Source organism: Panthera onca, chromosome A3 (genome assembly GCF_046562875.1).
Source record: "Panthera onca isolate mPanOnc1 chromosome A3, mPanOnc1 haplotype 2, whole genome shotgun sequence".
In the NCBI taxonomy this organism is placed as follows: domain Eukaryota; kingdom Metazoa; phylum Chordata; class Mammalia; order Carnivora; family Felidae; genus Panthera; species Panthera onca.
Window position 1 is genome coordinate 90,440,071 of NC_138341.1, and position 19,622 is coordinate 90,459,692.

A 19,622-nucleotide genomic window follows, 5' to 3' on the forward strand; every position below is an offset into this window, starting at 1 on the left:
CTTTGGGTAGCAACACTGGGGAACCCTAAGGGGTTAAAGACTAGAAATGAGGCTGCTGCTGTCAAGAATGGCATCTGCGGACTGTCAGCTTCTGGCGGGTGGGGAGGAATGTACCTGTTAGGAAGTTGACGGTGATCCACGCTGAAACGCCTATAAGAGAGGGTCACAGACAGCATGTGAATAACCTCAGATGCTGTAAACAACACATGCACTCAACTGACCACTTTCAGATTCCAGGAGCTGGAAGTGAGCACCCATCACTCCTCAGCCTCCAGACCAACTACAGGAAGAGGAATCAGTCATCAAGTCACCAACAGCTTCTGGAAGACTGTTCTAGAAGACACCACACTAAAACAATAAATACTCTGTCAAATGTTGTATCTCTCCCTCCTATTCTTTATCATCAATTTCCACTTTTTGGAAGAGAACCAAATGTTGCTCTCCCCTCCCCTGGTCATATTTAAAATCAGGGGCTGGTGAGGAACCTGACCTTTTCTCTTTTAGCAATAACAATGTAACAGCAAACTTCTAAATAGGGTAGCAAGTGGGGATTCTCTCTAAATGTTCTTAAAACTGAAGAGGATTTGTTTTCAGAAACTTCATCTGTGCCAAGTTTGGAGCTGGTCAAGATGAGAACCCATCTCTAACACTGGCCCACAAAGATCCTCTGAGACAGTAGAACTGTGAATTGAGTGGGACTGCCATTTTTGTTTGCTTGTGTCTGACCAAGGAGAAAGCTCCCACTCGGAAGCCAACAGCAGCCCTGCATACAGCCTGTCTCGAGGGACAGAGAGCTTGGGAGACCCTACCTTCATCCGTTCCATTCATGATGGAAACACAGTCATCTCCCACAAGGAAAGGCGATGCCTTAAACACTTCTTTCACCTAAATGTAAAGAGACATGTCTTTATCCTTCAGAATCTAGACTCAAAGTTCCCAAATATGCTGTGTTTTCAGCAGGTGGTGACAAAACAGCAAAGGACGGCAGCTGTTGCTGTGAAGTAACAAAACTCTTGTTTTAAATTTCTCTAATCCTCGGCAAGTGGTATCCTCCTTAATCTATTCTCTGGGCTGGCAGAGGCTACCCTGAAGAGCCCTGTCTTCAAGCCACTTTGGGCTAGAATTGCTCAGGGGCATCCTGAGCCTACTGGGCCCCCAAACACTGCCCAGCTTTAGGACTAGAGATGAGGGGCGAGAAACCCCTCAAGGCAGAGTTTAGCTTGGGACTCAGGAGACAGTCCCACAGAGGGAAGGTGAAGGCAGAGGAGCAGCTGCATTTGGGTGTATTTCCTTTTTTTTTTTTTTTTACCAAGTATTGACACACAGAAACTTCAGTACTCTGCACATTCCAACTGCACTTGTGGCCCACCATCTGACTTGAGCATGCAAGGTAATTTTTATAAGGGACTTTGAAAAATGTGCAAAAATTCATCATTTAGCAGTTGCACAGTTTAGAAACAGTACAGAGGATGAGGGGACCATATTGTTGAGAGCAGTTTCCCTAATGTGCCTGACAATAAGAACCATTCAGGCACCTGTTAGAGATAGGGTCCAGAGCCCCTTTACAGGGCTGCCGCTGGTTCTGGGGACAATCCTGGCCATTTGAGAAATGAACAGGGCCGGAGAAGGCTAAAGGCCTCCTCAGCAGTTACATCTGTGGATCAGACCAAGAGGGATACTAGCAGTTTCCATGAGAACAAGCAGGCTGGAGATGAAATGTCAGGAACTCGGCTTCCACAGCCCTCTACAAGGAACAAGTCTGCATGGAAGGAAGCCCTTCAAAAGGCTTCAATGTATTTTTAAAACAAAGTTGCTGTTATCACAACAGATTCATTCTAGAAAACACAAACAGCTAAAAGTGATGCTGTTAACATTTTGATGTGTTTTCCTCCTCAAGAAGCTTCTACATAGCCCGTCTGACTGCTTGGACAATGGCTGAATATTTGGTGTTTCCAGATATCATAAGCTATGCACCTCCGCCCCCCCTGCCCCCAGGGGTAAATGGATAAGATCACCTTTTGCAGTAACTTCTGAGCCTTTTCTCCTGGTAATAGACGTAAGCCAGCTGTGGCCTTGAGAACCAAGGGGGTAGCCTTCCAGAAGTCAAAAGGAACGTCTTTTTTAGCAACATCCAGTAATTCCTGAATTCCCGAAGTACTCTGTGAAGGTGGTAAAAGTAAAGTAGAATCTGTCAAAGATCAGCATACAGGGTCACAGATGCTCCCCCAACCCTTTTGGTTTTATTAACTCATAAATACATTTTCTTCTAATTTTCCAAATTGGCAGAAAATGACTTAAGTGGTGCTGGTGGGTGTGAGGGGCAACAGGGACCAAGTGAGTACAGAGAAACACCCTTGGCAGTGGAGCATGGTGGGATAAGGACACACACAAGAGGGGTCTTGCTGTTCTATACTCTGGCAACCAAAATCCCACCCAGCCCCCATCACCAACCCCCAGTGGGTGACCTCAGATGAGCTGTGATTCTCCTGGACATCATGAATGAAATCTGGGGTCTCTCATGGTGCTAAAATCCCATGAATAATTACACAGAGGAATCATTTACACCTGCCAGAATGCTTGAGGTCCAAAAGTTGGCTAGGGCCCTGTGTCAGTGCATAGGTGGCAAAACAACTTTGGTAAAGTATTTCTGGGCATTATCAATAGGTACAATGCTGTGGGGTGGTGTGGGGGAGGGCAATTTGACAATGTCTGTCCAAGAAAACATACATTCCTTTTACTCAGAAATCTCATTGTAAGAATTCATCTGAGATAAATGCCCTTGCATGTGTGGGTAATGAAGTTCATATAAGGTGACAAACTGCAGCCTTATACCGTTAAGAGTAAAGTGCTAGACATTATCCAAATGTCTTTCAGGAGGGGACTGGTTCTGTAATTTAATGTGCCCGCACATACTGCAATATCATTGCCAGAAAAATCAAGGAAGCTCTTCATATCCTGATAGTAAATGTTCTCCATGTTATACTGCTGAGGGACAAAAACAAAGTATGCAACAATGTGAATGCCATTCTATTGTAAAAATAGGGGAGGGGGAAGAATATAGATGTATCTGCTCATGGGTATATCACCTAGCCCTTGAAGAACACATAAGAAACCAGGGACACCAGCTCTCCTGGAGGGGACTAGAGAGGGAGGAGAGTTCTCATTGTCTGCCCTGTGAAGCTGTGAAATATGTCCCACTTGAATGTGTACTGCCTACTAAAACAAATAAGAGTTTAAAAGTCCTATAAGTTTATTCTAAAGACACCTAATTTAATCATGTGTAACCTTATGGTTACTCTAGCATCACTCATTTCAGTTTTGTTTTCAATTTTAACCAAGCCACAGGAAAGCAGGGTGTGACTTCACTGAGATCAAGAGACACTTGTGGGCAAAAATGATACATCAGTTTTTAAGACATATTTGAGCCAAAAGGCATGTATAGGTATATCACTAACTAGTCCGTTTCATCAGTGCTTTAGTGGAAATACAGGTGTCCAGTATTAGTGCAGCTATAAGCTTTAAGGACTCAAAAAATATAAAAGCTACAAGCTTACAAAAATCATTGTTTGACAGTTTAAATAAATCTTTCACACTTACTTGGTTTTGTGGACTTTACATAATACATTTTTAACTTCAATTTTTTGTGTTAGTCAACTTTTGTCACCCTCAATCAGAGGAACTGAAACAAAAACAAACTCTCAAATAATGCTTTTTTTTAAAGCAATTTTTTTAAATGTTTATTTTTGAAAGAGAGAGAAACAGAGCACAAGCAGGGGAGGGTCAGAGAGAGAGGGAGACACAGAATCCAAAGCAGGCTCCCGGCTCTCAACTGTCAGCAGAGCGGGGCTTGAACCCAAGAACTGTGAGATCATGGCCTGAGCCAAAGTTGGACACTCAACCAACTGAGCCACCCAGGCGCCCCTCAAATAATGCTTTTTGTCAAGTTTGTAGGCTTTGTGTTTTTGAACCACACTAAGACTTCTGGGTGGCATGTGTGTTGGCTGGGGGAAGGCCCTAGGGTGGGGGCAGCGGCCCTCCTTGAGCCTCACGTGCAGTACCAGTTTCCTCCAACTGATCATTCTAAACAGCAGGAGATCTCCCAGGTTAGTACTGTCAGAGATGCTTTTCTCTGTGAAGAAGGCCTACTGCACTCAACAGAAAGGGAGCTGGCTTTAACAGATTACACAGTTGGAAGACAAATGTGAAGAACAACAGATGTGAGAGAAAATAATTACCTTTTCAACATCATCAGCGTAAGCAGAAAGACCTGGCTTCAGTGCTTTGAAGGTCTCATGGGTCAAAGTGGGAGTTTCTAAGGGGGAAACATGTTTAAAAAGGTACACGACAAATATATACATGAATATATAAATATATACAACAATGGCTTGCTGCCCTTTTCAAAGCAGATGACTGAAATCAGACCAATCCCAGGGTGACTGGGATGCTGCCTCTTTAGTTCAGATAAACAAGATGAATGTTAACACCTGAGGCTTTGGTCAGAACTTTTTTTTTTTTTTTAGTCAACCTTACTGAGGTATAATTTATATACAAAACTGTATCCATCTAAAGTGCTAAATTTTAACATGGTTTTCGTGAAATTAACAGAGGAGCAGGACAGATGATTCCAAACTGCAAACATGAAAATCATTTCTCTGTTCTAGGATGGATGTAGTACAGGTTCTGAAAGAACATTTATTTTTTCCCTTCTTTTAAACCATAAGGGGCCTGGACTCATGAGCATATAGCAAGGGAGTGTTCAGGGGTACACTGGTGGCCAAGGGATGCTGGTTCAAATTTGGACATGAAGACCCAGGAGGAAAAATCAGGGACAGAACTTTTTGAAAGGATGTCTCTCCAGAGATAAAATACTGGAATATGGCTATTAAAGGATTACATTCTGAATATGAATTGTCTTAAAAGCTTCAAAACTGTTATGGGAAGTATGTGGGTCTGGCATATAAAACTTTAACTACTGAAAGGAGTTAATTAATAGAGCAGATGAAGAGTAGAGAAAACATGCCACAACAGTTTTGGAGAGAACTACTAATGGTGTCTGTTGCCACCAGCTCAAAAACAGTGTCTACTCAAAAGGTTTCGAGGGTCAGCAAAGAACCAGACACGACCAGCAGACCTACTGAGCAGCCAGGGGGAAAACACTCACTGGCTAGAAGCTGGAGGGTGGCCCTCAGAGCTGGAGGGTACAAGGGGCGCTAGGGAAGGAGATCAAAGTGGGGAGGGAAAGAGTTCAGAGCTGGGCAGTGACTGTGTCTCTCCACAGGAGCAGTTAGGGGGCGAACATACACAAACTCCCTCCTCCTTCTTGCCGGAAGCCTGTGGTCCCCACCCTAGCAAGCAAAGCTGATGGGGCTCAGACTCCAGCTCCCTCCGCACTGCTGAGGCCACTCTCGTCTGCCACCCCCCTCTCCTCCTGGACCCACTGGGCAGCACCATGTCAGCCTGGGTCCTAGGTCCGTGCCAGTTCATGACTTACCCAGACTGCTGCCTCATACCAGTCTGAGTTTGGGGCAACTTCCTGCCTTAACCTCGCCCAACGCAGCTTCTGGCTTAAGTCATGGTCCTAGTCATCTGACATGCTGGTAAACACTGGGACAGGACAGGACACCCAATACCCTTGGGGATCTCAGTTGCTCTGAGGTGGTCACCAGATGCTAGTGTGAGTATGGACAGTCTGGTGCTCCAGGGAAATTCAGATTCCTGGGCCCCAAACCACACCGGAGCCAGCTTCTCTGGGAACTGCATTTTTGACAAGTTCCCAGATGAGTCCGAGGCAGGGCATCCAGCCCACATGCTGATAAACCATTGTCTCTAAGTGGAAGAGATCCCAAGAGCTCTGACGTGAGCAAGGAGAACCATGCAGTGAATGGCCAGGGCCCTCTGCCCAGCATACCTCCACGCTGCCGGGCGAATTGGAAGATGTGCACACGGGTGCCAGTGCTTCCTGCGTCAAACATGATGCCATAGAAAACCTCATGACCATGTGTAGCTGTCCCCAGAGGACTATGAGCCTGCTGGCCCCTCCGGGCCCCAGACGCTACCTCAGTGATGCTGAAGAAGGCCTGGGTGGCGGAGGCCCAGTGCCACTTGATATAGGCGACGTAGATGAACAGGCAAATGAACAGCCCCAGAGGGTAAGCCACTTTTGTCATCTTCAGGTTCCCATTATTTGGTATTTTTCTCATGTCTCTATCTGCTGAGGACTGTGCTGAAGCTGTTGGTGAAAAGGGAGGGAAAGCAGGAAAAACACGTTAGCAAGCTTCCAGGGCGAGTCAGACAAACATTTGCGCTTGGAGACAAAACATTCAGCCAGAAACTGGTCTGCATTTTTCTGCCTGGAATGAGAAGCTTCATTTGGTCTTCAAAGAGCTTCTAGAAGGTATGAGCCCACTTTATAGAAGAGAAGAGGGGGCGCCTGGGTGGCTCAGTCGGTTGGGCGGCCAACTTTGGCTCAGGTCATGATCTCGCAGCTCGTGAGTTCGAGCCCTGCATCGGGCTCTGCGCTGACAGCCTGGAGCCTGCTTCAGATTTTATGTCTCCTCCCTCTGCCCCTCCCCTACCCACACTCTGTCTCTCTCTCAAAAATAAATAAACATTAAAAAAATTTTTAAAAAAGAAGAGAAGAGAAACTGAGGCTAGTTATATGTATATATACATATATATATAAAGTCTTTTATATATAGAAAGACTATAGTCTTTATAAGACTAGATAATCTGTTCGAGGTGGGAGGTCTTGCTGAGGCTGACTCGGGGCACAGATCCACAGCTGCCAGCTCTAAGGCAAGTGCTGTTCCAGACGAGTGGCTTTTGGATTTATGGGCACTTTAAAAAGCCAGATGTAAATGGTATCCCCAAACCTCTCAGGGTACAGGAACATGTGTCCAATCCATTCTTTCAGTTCTCGCTTCCTCTTCTATATAGGTGTTCACTTCTCAGAAGGCTTAAAGTCCCATCCTTTGGGGACTACAAAGAGCCCCAGCCACGTCTGAGAAATGCAGCTCATCTTCCTGGAAGTTTCACAGGAGATGTCTCATTTTACTCAGGCAGAATACTCCACCAAGGAGGAAATAATGCCTATGTGCTTTCCAAGCCTATGAAATCCTACCCGAGCAGCAAAAGAAACTAACTCCGCGCCACTGTCTTTGGTTCAATACCCCTCAGCCCCTCAAATAAAGCATTCATTCAAGCTTTCTTAGCAGCTTCTGGTATAAGACACCATGTGGGAACCTGAGGCTTCAAAGAATAAGAAGCAGGGTGCTTGATTCTCAGGGCTCCCTACCCTTGGGGAATGTCCACCTGTCTGTCCATCCCTCACTCTGTAAGTTGTAAATGGAGTGGACTCTCCTAGGAGTAAGGAGACAGGGAAGTACAAAGCTGAAAGCAGGACATGGGTTTATACTCTGCCCATAGCAGCATGTGACTGTGGGCAAGTTAACCTTCATGAGGGCTGGTCTCCTCATCTGTAAGGGGGAAAGCTGCTTCGTGATGCTGTTTGGGGATACAATGAGATGTGTGATGTGCTCAGAAGAGGACACAGAGAATGTGCCAGCCCATATTCAATGCTGGCTTTATAGCAGGGTAGTGGGAGGTAACACCCCCCTTGGAACCAGGGACAGTGACAGGCAGGAGTGCTGGAAGATAGTGTGACTGCACTCTCTGGGAAGGAGAAAAGCAGGGGCCAGAGTTAAAAGTGCAGGGGGCAAGCCTGTGGTGGTCTTCACACCAACCTTGAGGTTGTCTGGGCAGAGGAGAAATGGAATGAAAGTGGCCCTTGGGGTGGTGGGGAAGGGAGTCCAGGACTTCTGTGGCCACTCCTTTCCAGGATCTAGCCCTGCAGCTAAACCTGGATGCCCTCAGATCCAAGAGCGCTGCCCAAACCTTTGGATGTCTCTGTGCTCCTGCTCAGGGGGACACCAGTGGCCCACCACCCAAGCTTAGGCAGGGAGCAGGACAAATCACACTTCCCTGAGCATCTGCTGTGCACAGGGCTGAGGGAAAGTCTATGTTGGCAGGACCAAGGAGCAAGCCTCCTCCCCACCCCTGTTCCTGCCTAACTTTGAGCCTCTCTTGGGTCTCACTTGGGAGCTTCTTACTGCTCTAAGGATCATGGTGCACACCCTGGATCCTCACCAGCCTTTGTAGCTTTCTCTCATCCTCTCTTGCCTTTGCTCATAGTGCTCTGAGAACCTAGTGCCTCCTTCTGTCCCTAGAACTCAGCTCCTCTCTGCCTCAGTCCCTTTGCACACACTGTTACCAGTTCCCAGAATGCTCGTGCAACAACCCAGTCAACCTTGTTCTCATCCCCAAGCCTCAGCTGAAATGTTATTGTCCCCACCATCCCTGACCACCCTCAACTTGAAAGATCCTCACCCCCATTATGCTCTCTCTGTACTCCCTGCCCCCTCTGGCCTGGTACCCCCATAATCTGTAACAATGCCAGGATCTGTGGGATTAATTCCTGAAGGTCCATGTCACCCTCTAGGCCATGAGCTTCAAGGTCAGGAACTTATCCTGGTTGTGCCACTGCAGCTCAGTTGAGAACACAGGTCCCTATCTAGAAGGGTGGAGTATGCGCCTCTATCCCTGTCTACCTCCCACACTGTCACCAGACACACAAGAGTCCCTATTTTGGGGTGCCTAGGTGGCTCAGTCAGTTAAGCATCTGACTTTGGCTCAGGTCATGATCTCACAGTTTGTGAGTTCAAGCCCCACATCGGGCTCTCTGCAGTCAGTACAAATCCTGCTTCAGATCTTCTGTCTCCCTCTCTCATGTATATGTGTTCTCTCTCTCTGAAAAATAAACACTTAAAAAAAATAAAAAGAGTCCCTGTTTCAAATCCTTTAATGAGGAGAGGAACATCAGCAAGACAGTAGAATAGGGAGCTCTAGGCCCTTGCTCCCCCACAGAAATATTAGAAAAAAATTGGGACTGGCTGTAATATTTTATAGGCATTCTGAAAAACAGTCAAAGATCCATAGATTTCTACAAGCAAATGCTGAATCAAGAAATCACACTCAGAATGTTCGTTAAGTTCAGTGGTGTTTACTCATCCTTGCCCCCACCCCTCTCTGCACAGTGCAGTCTAAAGGAAGCAGCAGCTCAGTGTCTACCTATCTCCTTCCTTCAAACTGGAGGGATCAGAGCAACATTCTAACCTATCTTCAGGCTGCCCAAGAGACAGGTCTCTGTTTTGCCTGACTTGGAGCTCAGAGCTCCAATGGGGGAAAACCGTGGAACGCAGCTATGGGTACTTCTTATGAAAGTCACGGGGTGACTGCAGAACCACACATGCTTGGGGCAAGAGGCCAGGTTTGTGTGTGTGTGTGTGTGTGTAAGAAACAAGAGAACATTGAACACCTAAGAAGGAGTGTGGATGGAACCGTTTAAGAAATTAAGACATTTAGGGGCGCCTGGGTGGCTCAGTCGGTTGAGTGCCGACTTCGGCTCAGGTCACAATCTCGCGGTCCGTGAGTTCGAGCCCCGCATCGGGCCCCTGTGCTGACAGCTCAGAGCCCGGAGCCTGTTTCAGATTCTGTGTCTCCCTCTCTCTGACCCTCCCCCATTCATGCTCTGTCTCTCTCTGTCTCAAAAATAAATAAACGTTAAAAAAAAAAAATTAAAAAAAAAAAAAAAAGAAATTAAGACATTTAAAAGCAACCATAACATATGGGAGAATTGAAACTAACACACACACAGGCCCAGGTAACAATCCTGAGAGGACCTTAAGCCTTTGCCCTGGACTGACTCGAAGGCTCAGACACATTCTGTTAATTAGTGAAGATCTTTCATGGCACAGAACCAGTCTGCAAAGCCTCAGAGAGGTGGCTATTTTCTTAAATGCTCCACTTTTCAACAATAGAAATCACAAGGCATACCAAGATACAGGAAAATTTGGCCCATTCAAAGGAAGAAAAGGTGGCAGAAACTGTCTCTGAAGAAACATAGGCATTGGATATACCAGATAAAGACTTAAAACAACTGTCTTACATATGGTGAAACACAAGAACTGAAAGAAATATGGAATGTGACATATGACAACAAAATGGGAATATCAATGAAGAAATAGAAATTATAAAAAGCAACCAAATTGTGGGGCTAAATATATTGAAAAATTCACAAGAGGGGTTTAACAGCAAATTTGAGCAGGCAGAAGAACCAGTGAACTTGAACATGGACATTAAACTTATTGAATCAGAGGAGCAAAAGAAAAAAAGACATAAGAAAAGTGAACAGAGCCCAAGGGATTTATGGGACACCACAAGGGACCAACAGGCACATTTCAGGAGCCCCGGAAGAAAACACAGAGAGAAGGACAGAAATAATGGCTGAACTCCAAGGAGGATAAACCCAGAGACTCATGCTGAGATACACTGTAATCACACCACTGAAAGCCAGAAAATAAAAGAAGGAATCTTGAAAGCAGCAAGAGAAAAGCAATCCATCATGTACAAAGAATCCTTAAATAATAAGATTATCAGCCCATTTCTCAACAGAAACTTTGGAGATCAGAAAGCAGCGGGATGATATATTCAAACTGCTGAAAGAAAAATCTGTCAGCTGAGAATTTCATATTGAGTAAAACTGTCCTTCAAAAATGAAGGTGAAATTAAGACATTCCCAGATAAATGAAAGCTGAGGGAGTTCTTTGCCAGCAGACCTGCCCTACAACAAATGCTAAAGGTTGACATGCAAGGACGCCAAACAGTAACAGAAATCCATAAGAAAATATAAAGATCTCCAAAGAAGTTAAATACGTGGACAAACACAACAACCAGTATTAGTGTATATTTGGTTTGTAACTCCACTTTTTATTTTCTTCAGCATTAAAAAAAACAAATGCTGAGGGGTATGTGGGTGGCTCAGTTGGTTAAGCGTCTGACTTCAGCTCAGGTCATGATCTCACAGGTTTTGAGTTCAGGCCTCTCATTGGGCTTCTTGCTGACAGTGTGGAGCCTGCTTGGGATTCTCTCTCTCTGCCCCTCCCCAACTTGCACTCTCTCTATCTCAAAATAAATAAAAGTAAAACAAAGCAAAACAAATGCTGTGACATCAAAAACAAATTAGGAAGATATATGATATAAAGGAGAAGAGTTAACATATGTAATTCAAGCTCAACTGGGATAAATTTTAGAATACACTTATAATTTCAGGATGTTATATGTAATCTCTGTGGTAATCACCAAGAAAATATCTAGAAAATATATATAAAAGGAAATGAGAAGGGAATAAATACTGTCCTTAGAAAAGAATCAATTACACCCAAAGGAAAGCAATAATGGAGGAAATGAGGGACAAAAAAAGCTATAAGACCTACACAAAATAAAATGGCAAAAGTAGTCCTTCCCTGTCAGTACTTTAATTTTTAAATTTTTTAAAATGTTTATTTAGTTTTGAGAGAGAAGAGACAGAGCATGTGGGAGGAAGAGGCAGAGACAGAGGGACACACAGAATCCAAAGCGGGCTCCATGCTCTGAGCTGTCGGCACAGAGCCTGACAGAGGGCTCGAACTCACGGACCGTGAGATCATGACCTGAGCTGAAGTGGGACACTTAACCAACTGAGCCACCCAGGCACACCTCCCTGTCAGTACTTTAAATGTAAATGGATTAAACTTTCCAACCAAGATACATAGAGTAGCTGAATGGATAAAAAAACAAGATCCAACCATATCATTCTACAAGAGACTTACTTTAGATCTAAGGGCATATACAGACTGAAAGTAAAAGAATGAAAAGGATTCCATGAAAAGAGTAACCAAAACAGAGTAGAAGTGGCTATACTAACATTAGACAAAACAGACTTTGAATCAAAAACTGTCAGAAAAAATAAAAACATACAACGATAAAAGGGTCAAGTCTCCACTAACATAACAATTATAAACATATACAACAGAGCTCTTAAATATATGAAACAAACAGAACTGAAAGGAGAAATAGTTGTACAATAATAGTAGGAGAATTCAATATCCCACTTTCAATAAAGGATAGAAAAACCAGACAGAAGATCAATAAAGAAATAGGGAACTTGAACAACACTAAAGACCACCTGGACCTGAGAGGCACATACAGACCACCCAACAACAGCAGAATCCACATTCTTCTCAAGTGCACATGGAACATCCTCCAGGACAGACAAGATGAGAAGCTACAAAACATGTCTTAATGTATTTTAAAAGATCACAATCAAAGTATATTTTCTGATTACAGTGGAATGAAACTAGAAATCAATAGAAGAAGGAAAGCTGGAAAACTAAACACCACACTCTTAACTAATGTGTCAAAAAAGAAATCAAAAAGGAAATCAGAAAATACCTTCTGACAGGTGAAAATTAAAACACAACATACCAAACCTTTGGAATGCAGTGAAAGCAGTACCAAGAAGGAATTTTATAGCTGTAAATGCTTACATTATAAGAAAGATTGCAAACCAACAACCTAACTTTACACCTTAAGGAACTAGAAAAAGAACAAATTAAACACAAAACTAGAAGGAAGGAAACAATAAAAATTAAAGCAGGATAAGCAGAAGATAGAAAAACAGAGAAAAATCCATGAAGCCAAGAAAAATCCATGAATCCAATTCTTTGAAAAGATCACCATAACTGAACCTTTAGCTATACTGACTAAGGAATAAAGAGAGAAGATTCAAATTATAACTAAAATCAGAAATTAAGGGAACATTACTACTGATTTTACAGAATGAAAATGATTATAAGAGTTTTATGTTCAACTGTATACCAATAATTGGATAACCTACATGAAATCAATAAATTCCTAGAAACACAACCTACCAAGATGAATTATGAAGAAATAGAAAATCTGAAGACCTATAACTAGTAAGGAGATTGAATCAGTAATCAAAAATCTCCCAACAAAGAAAACTCCTGGACCAAATGACTAGTGATCTGGTCACTACTAATTTTACCAAACATTTTAAGAAGAATCCCAAAATCTTCCCCCAAATTGAAGAAAAGGAACGTTTTAACTCATTCAATAAGGCCAGCATTACCCTAATACCAAAGCCACTACAAGACAAAGACACTACAAGAAAATACAGACCAGCATTCCTTATGAATAGTGATGCAAAAATCCTCAATAAATAGCAGCAAACTGAATTCAACCACACAGCAAAAGGACCAACTGGGATTTATTCCTAGAATGCCAGAATGGTTCAAGATTTAAAACCCATCAAGGCAAATATATCATATTAACAGAATAAAGGGGAAAAATCCATATGATCATCTCAATCAATGCAGAAAAAACATTTAATAAAATCCAACACTTTTTAATAATAAAAATAACCAGCAAACAGGAATAGAAGAAAATACTTCAACATAATAAAGGCCATATATACAAACCCAACAACTAACATCAGACTCAATAGTGGAAGACTGAAAACTTTTACTTTAAAATCAGAAACAAGAAAGGATGTCTGTTTTCAACACTTCCATTCAACATAACATTGGAAGTTTTAGCCAGACCAATCAGGAAAGTAAAAGAAATAAAAGGCATCCAAAGTGGGAAGAAGAAATAAAATTATCTGTTCATAGATTACATGATCTTACATGTAAAAAACCCTAAAGATTCCACAAGGAAGGAAAATAACTGTTAGAACTAATAAATTCAAGGTTACAGGACACAATATCAACACATAAAAATCAGTTGTTTCTATACACTATAATGAACAATCTGAAAAGAAAATTAAGAAAATAATTCTATTTACAATAGCATCAAAGGAATAAGATACTGAAGAATAAAATTAACCACCAAGGTGTACCTGGGGTGGCTCAGTTGGCTGAGCATCTGACTCTTGATTTTGGCTCAGGTCATGATCCCAGGGTCATGGGATCAAGCCCTGCATCGGGCTGTGTTGAGCATGGACCCTGCTTGGGATTTACTCTCTCTCTGCCCCTCTCTCCTGCTCACACATGCTCTCTTTCTCAAAATAAACAAACAAATAAATAAAAATTTAAAAAAGAAAAAAGTTAACCAAGGAGGTGAAAGACTTGTACCCTGAACACTACAGAACATAGCTGAAAGAAAACTGAGTCAAATAAATAGTAAGATAACCCGTGTTCATGGACTGTAAGACTTAATATTGTTAAGATATCAATACTATCTGTAATGGTCCACAGGTTCAATGCAATTCCTATCAAAATCCTAATGACTTTTTTGCAGAGACAGAAAAAAATAAATCCTAAAATTCATAAGGAATCTCAAGGGACCCCCAAATCACAAAACAATCTTGAAAAAGAACTAATTGGATGCCTTATACTTCCTGATTTCAAAACATACTACAAAGCCACAGTAATTAAAAGCTTGTGGTAGTGGGACACATAGACCAACAGAACAGAAAATCCAGAGATAAACCCTTACATACATGGTAAAATGATCTTTGATAAGGGTATCGAGACCATTCATGGGGGAAAGGATAGTCTCTTTAAGAAATGGTACTGGGAAAACTGGATATACACACACAAAAGACTGAAGTTGGATCCTTTCTTTATACCATATACAGAAATTAATTCAAAATGGATTAAAGACCTAACTATAAAACCTAAAACTATAAAACTCCCAGAAGAGGGGAGCGTAGGTGGCTCAGTTGGTTGAGTGTTTTGTTTTGCTTTTTTAAAAAGATCTTATTTCTCTTGTCTTTTCTCCACATCTCTACAAAATCTACCCAAGATGTTTACTGCCACTCTAAACCCTGGCAGCTAGAGGCTTCTCTCTTGGGCTCTTCGGTGCTCTACACATTTCCCCTCCTTGAGTAAGCGGTATGTGGAGCTATTCATTTGTGCCTTTCTTCCTTCTGGTTAGAGTGCCTCTCTAGAAGCAAGGACCAGCCCACTCATTCCCAACCCCAACACAAGGCCAGAGCCCACAGCCAGTAAGCCAATACTTGCTGGTAAAGGAGGCTAGATGATGGCTTAGCAATTCTCTGGTAGTCAGGGAAAGATGGAGCCATCAACAGGGCTTCATGACCCAGATGATGGCCACCAACAGAAGCAGGCTGTTTGGGAAGGGGCTGTTTGGGCAGGAGACAATAGTGACCAGGTTTTCTACAAGTTTGAAATTATAGCAGGGCATGGGTCAGAAATGGAACTGACCCTTGTGAGAGAGCAGGTTTGGGGCTGTGACCTGGGGAACCATCTGCACTGAGATGTTAGCTAAGATTAGGAATGAAGAAATCAATTACAGAGAGAAGATCCAGCAACAATCAAGGCTGAGATGTGACCTGGGGAATGCCCATCCCCAGGCAGCCAGTGTTCACCCTATACCCTACCCTCTCACAGGCTTCCTTTCGTTAGGTTACTGTAACCCAGAGTTTTCCATTGCTAAGAGATGATTAAACAAAAAAGTATTTATAAAGAAAGCTCTAAAGCAACTATTTCTAAGGATGAACAGTAAGGACACAAAAGTAATACTAACATCTTCCAACTCTGATGGTGCTTTTTATAAGACTCTTTCTTGCCTTTCTTTCTCTCTCTTTCTTTCTGTACACTCTCTCTCCTCTTTTGCAACCAGAAGGCTGGCACCACATTTGCCTGTCTGAGCCACACGGGTAGAAGACCCTTTTTCATAATCACATTTTATCATGTCCTGTGTTAGTCTACGAACCATGTCCTACATGATCAGATTAACAGGTGGAATACCAAATTTTGAGGCAAAGGTTGCTCTTTATTACATTTGTCTACCCATTAAAAAAATACACTTTACATATGCTATATCCTGTTACCAGAGGCCTACAAGGCTGGCACTTATACTACATAACATATGACTTACATAACTTATTGCCATATGACAGCACCAAGGCCCAGAAAATGTTTGAAAACAGACTTGCCTGGAATCACAGAGCTGGCACGTGGTGAGGCACAGACCAGACTTTCTGGCTTCTGTCTCCAAATCAAATGTGCTCCATCACTTCACTTACCCTATTAATGTAAGACTCTACTTTAGACAACAAAAAAATACTCACATGGAATTACACATCATCATTAAAGTTACACACCAAGAAGTTTGGCATGACATAAACAGAGTCCAAATAGAAAATAACATTTAGGAAGCATAGAGCCAGGAACAGCCTGGCCCACAGGAACCTCCACATCCTGGAGACCCAAACTTAAAAGCCAGTTTCACTCCACTGGGTTAAGATGTTTGTTCAGTGATACTAGTACTATGAGACAACCTTTGGAGGGGAAAATTGCATTTCCATGGGCACCACTAACACCATAAGTGTAAATGTGTTGATCAGGCCCTCCCTAGAAGGAAAACAATTCACTTTAGCTTTGTCCTTTAAAGGAAGAGTCTAGAACAAGGCTATAAGGAAGGTAAGCCAGGTGGGGAATAAAGAGTAGGCTGGGAGTAGGGTGGGGCAGGATCTAAGGTGTGCAAAGGCAAAAAGAGGTTTGGCTTAGCATATCTTGCTTCCAGCTGACTCCAGCTGGGGGCTACCTTCCATCAGAGGGAGGGTGGGGTCACAGAGCAGAATTTGGGTGTGGAGCAATGGTGCCCGAGACAAGTGCCTGGCCATCCATTGGCTAGCGTTCTAGAAGCTAGGGAAGGTAGCTGAGCTTCTGGAAATACAAGCTCATCTGATTTGGATCAGTGGCCCCACAATATGTCGGCCAGTTTCATCAAGGTTTTCAGTTAAAATACACAAAAGGGCCATGTATGCAAATGACTGTCACATATGCTAAAAACCTATCCAAAATTAAATGACATTAACAAACCACTACTTATTCTCCTGGTAGGTTTAAATGGATTTTTCTCCCCTTCTCTGAAAAAAAAAGCATACATACATGAGTCAGCCCTGTTAACATCACCCGGTGTTTCCTTTTCACAAGACAGAGTGGGAGGGGAGGTTCTTCCAGATCTCTTTACATGGTTGTCCACCTCTCTGGTTTGTCATATGAGGTTCCACAAGGGAGAGAGACACACACCTTATTAGCCAACTGATGCTTATAAGGGTGGGGGGGAGACAGAAACAGTTTCTGGATTTGTATCACTATGCTTTTCTCCCCCATGAACCTTGTTAATATGTTGGTGACAGCAACACAAGAACCTCCCCCAGACAAACCCTAATCCCTCCATCCATCATGAGTTTTGCACAGTACGTCAGAAGGTCCTTGTAATCACAGTTGATATCCACCTATCCCCAAGCAACCTCCTTCCTAGAAGTTTCAGTTTCCTTCACTGGGTGGCTATGGGTTAGGACCTCCATGGCATCCTGAAGGATGTAGGATATGTGGCATGATATGCATGATTCTGGAATACAAGTGTCTGGAGAGACAACTGAAACTACCCAGGCACTTCTGGGTGACTGATTCCTTTGGGTGGATGCCCAGGATATGGGGTCTGTGCCCACATCATTTACAAAACAATTCAGGCTTTTCCCCAACCCTTAAAACCATTCTATGGCTTCTAACTTAAGATAAAAAACACCCTTCCTTCCATGGTCCCTGCCCATCTCTCCCTTCTCTTCTACCTTCCTGATGCTTCAAGGCTTTCCTCTGAAGGAAGTCCAGCTTGGTGTCCAGCTCTATCCACCTCTGGCCTCTCTCTTTCTCTCTCTCTCTCTCTCTCTCTCTCTCTCTCTCTGGTAGCCTGGAGCACTCCTGGCTCATGCCTCAGCTCAGGCAGAACCGACTGACCACCCTATGAGGTCTATTCCTGGTCACTACAGCAATGCCAGAGTTTATTGTCCTCACATCCGCAGTACTGTCAGAATGGCATGATCTTGCCCGTTACCTGGGCTTCCCACCTGGGCTGTGAGGCCCAGAAGGGAATTGGGCCTGCCAGTCCTTCCCCTACTGGATCTCCTGCATCTGGCACAGCTCTGGGAACCGGTCAGCAAATGCTGCTGAATGAATGAATGTAGCAGGGCTCCAGCTTCCTGGGGGCAGAGACCCCTACTATTTGGCCCACCCAGTTTCCAGAACACGAATCGCTCCCCTCACGGGTCAGCGGAGCCCAGAGTTCAAGGAAGACTAATGGAACCAGGACGTTAAGGCAGCAGGAGGTTAAAGCCGGGTGCGAATGACCCTGATGTCGCCTGCAAGCACTGCCGCTAAAGCCCGAGGAGCTGGCAGGCGCGTGGGTCTGGACCCCTCCTCCACTCCGTGCCCCCGCTACGGGCGGCCCACGTGCAGACCCCCGGGTCCGGCAAACTCCGCCGGCCCCACACGCGTCCCCGCCCCCCCCCCCCCCCCGCTCTCCCCCCCGCACTTACCCTGTAGGGTCCCCTCTTCACCACGGAGGGAGGTTCCCTTTCGCGGAAGCTGGCGGGCTACCCAGGAAGCGTCCGACTCTCCTCTCCTACCGGCGTTACCAGGGCCACCACCCACAGGCCAACAGCCGGCGGATCCTGGGAGCCTAGGCCCCGCCTACGTGCACGTCATGTCTTTGGCGGAGCATAGCAGAACGTTGCGGATCCAGCGCGCAGGAGCGGCGTGTGGGCGGGGCTTAGCTGGATCCCCTGAGCGGTGTGGCCGTATTTTCCGCCTGGGTAGGTCTTTGTGGTTCCCTGCTGGAGGCGGTTCGGGTAGTGTTGGACTTGAATGAGGTCTCGGCCTGTCTGGCCTCCACCGCCCAAGTGCGTCCTTCACGGGCCGTGTTCGGCTCCTGCCCTGTCTTGTAGGGGTTCCTCTGTGCAGTAGAGCCGGCCACGGTGCTGGCCAAAGAATTACCACCGCAACCTCACAACCTTGACCTTAACTAGCCTGTGGAAGTTTTGAATTTTCCTTGGGTCCTTTCATAGCTAAAGTCCCCTCTCTTTTTTTTAAGATAATATGTGATGGAAAATGCAACAGAATAGACAGCACGATAAATCTCCTATTCTTGCCCCCCATTTTCTTTCTTTCTTTTTTGTTCTAAGCATTTTATTTTTATTTAATTAATTTATTTTTAAAAAATTTACATCCAAGTTAGTTAGCATATAGTGCAACAATGATTTCAGGAGTAGATTCCTTAGTGCCCCCTACCCATTTAGCCCATCCCCCCTCCCACAACCCCTCCAGTAACCCTGCTTGTTTCCCATATTTAAGAGTCTCTTATGGTTTTGTCCTCCTCCCTGTTTTTATATTATTTTTGCTTCCCTTATGTTCATCTGTTTTGTATCTTAAAGTCCTCTTCTGAGTGAAGTCCTATGATTTTTGTCTTTCTCGGACTAATTTCACTTAGCATAATACCCTCTAGTTCCATCCACATAGTTGCAAATGGCAAGATTTCATTCTTTTTGATTGCTGAGTAATACTCCATTTGTGTGAGACACACACACACACACACACACACACACACACACACATTCCACATCTTTATCCATTCATCCATCGATGGACATTTGGGCTCTTTCCATACTTTGGCTATTGTTGACAGTGCTGCTATAAACATTGGGGTGCATGTGCCCCTTCAAAACAGCATACCTGTATCCCTTGGATAAATACCTACTAGTGCAATTGCTGGGTCCTAGGGTAGTTGTATTTTTAGTTTTTTGAGGAACTTCCATACTGTGTTCCAGAGTGGCTGCACCAGTTTGCATTCCCACCAGCAGTGCAAAAGAGATCCTTTCTCTTGCCAACATCTGTTGTTGCCTAAGTTGTTAATGTTAG

The 19,622-nt window shown here is 44.0% G+C and overlaps 1 protein-coding gene across 6 annotated transcripts in view; it reads right to left on the bottom strand.

Moving 5' to 3' along the window:
* The window catches only part of ENTPD6 (ectonucleoside triphosphate diphosphohydrolase 6), a 44,678-nt gene extending 26,273 nt beyond the window's left edge, over window positions 1–18,405 (bottom strand). For 2 of the 6 annotated variants that reach the window (XM_060610490.3, XM_060610475.3), the window contains exons 1-7: window positions 18,245–18,405; window positions 15,857–15,947; window positions 5,909–6,229; window positions 4,236–4,312; window positions 2,016–2,159; window positions 810–885; window positions 115–150 (exon numbers count right to left, since the gene is read on the bottom strand). In XM_060610490.3, coding sequence (XP_060466473.1) covers window positions 115–150; window positions 810–885; window positions 2,016–2,159; window positions 4,236–4,312; window positions 5,909–6,200 — 625 coding nt within the window. In that variant the 5' untranslated portion in view covers window positions 6,201–6,229; window positions 15,857–15,947; window positions 18,245–18,405. Of the gene's footprint in view, window positions 1–114; window positions 151–809; window positions 886–2,015; window positions 2,160–3,597; window positions 3,658–4,235; window positions 4,313–5,908; window positions 6,230–6,872; window positions 8,883–15,856; window positions 15,948–16,814; window positions 16,913–18,244 lie in introns of those variants that run through there. The other 4 variants (XM_060610487.3, XM_060610483.3, XM_081795310.1 and 1 more) reach the window with 4 other exon arrangements.
* Window positions 18,406–19,622: the final 1,217 nt, after the last annotated feature.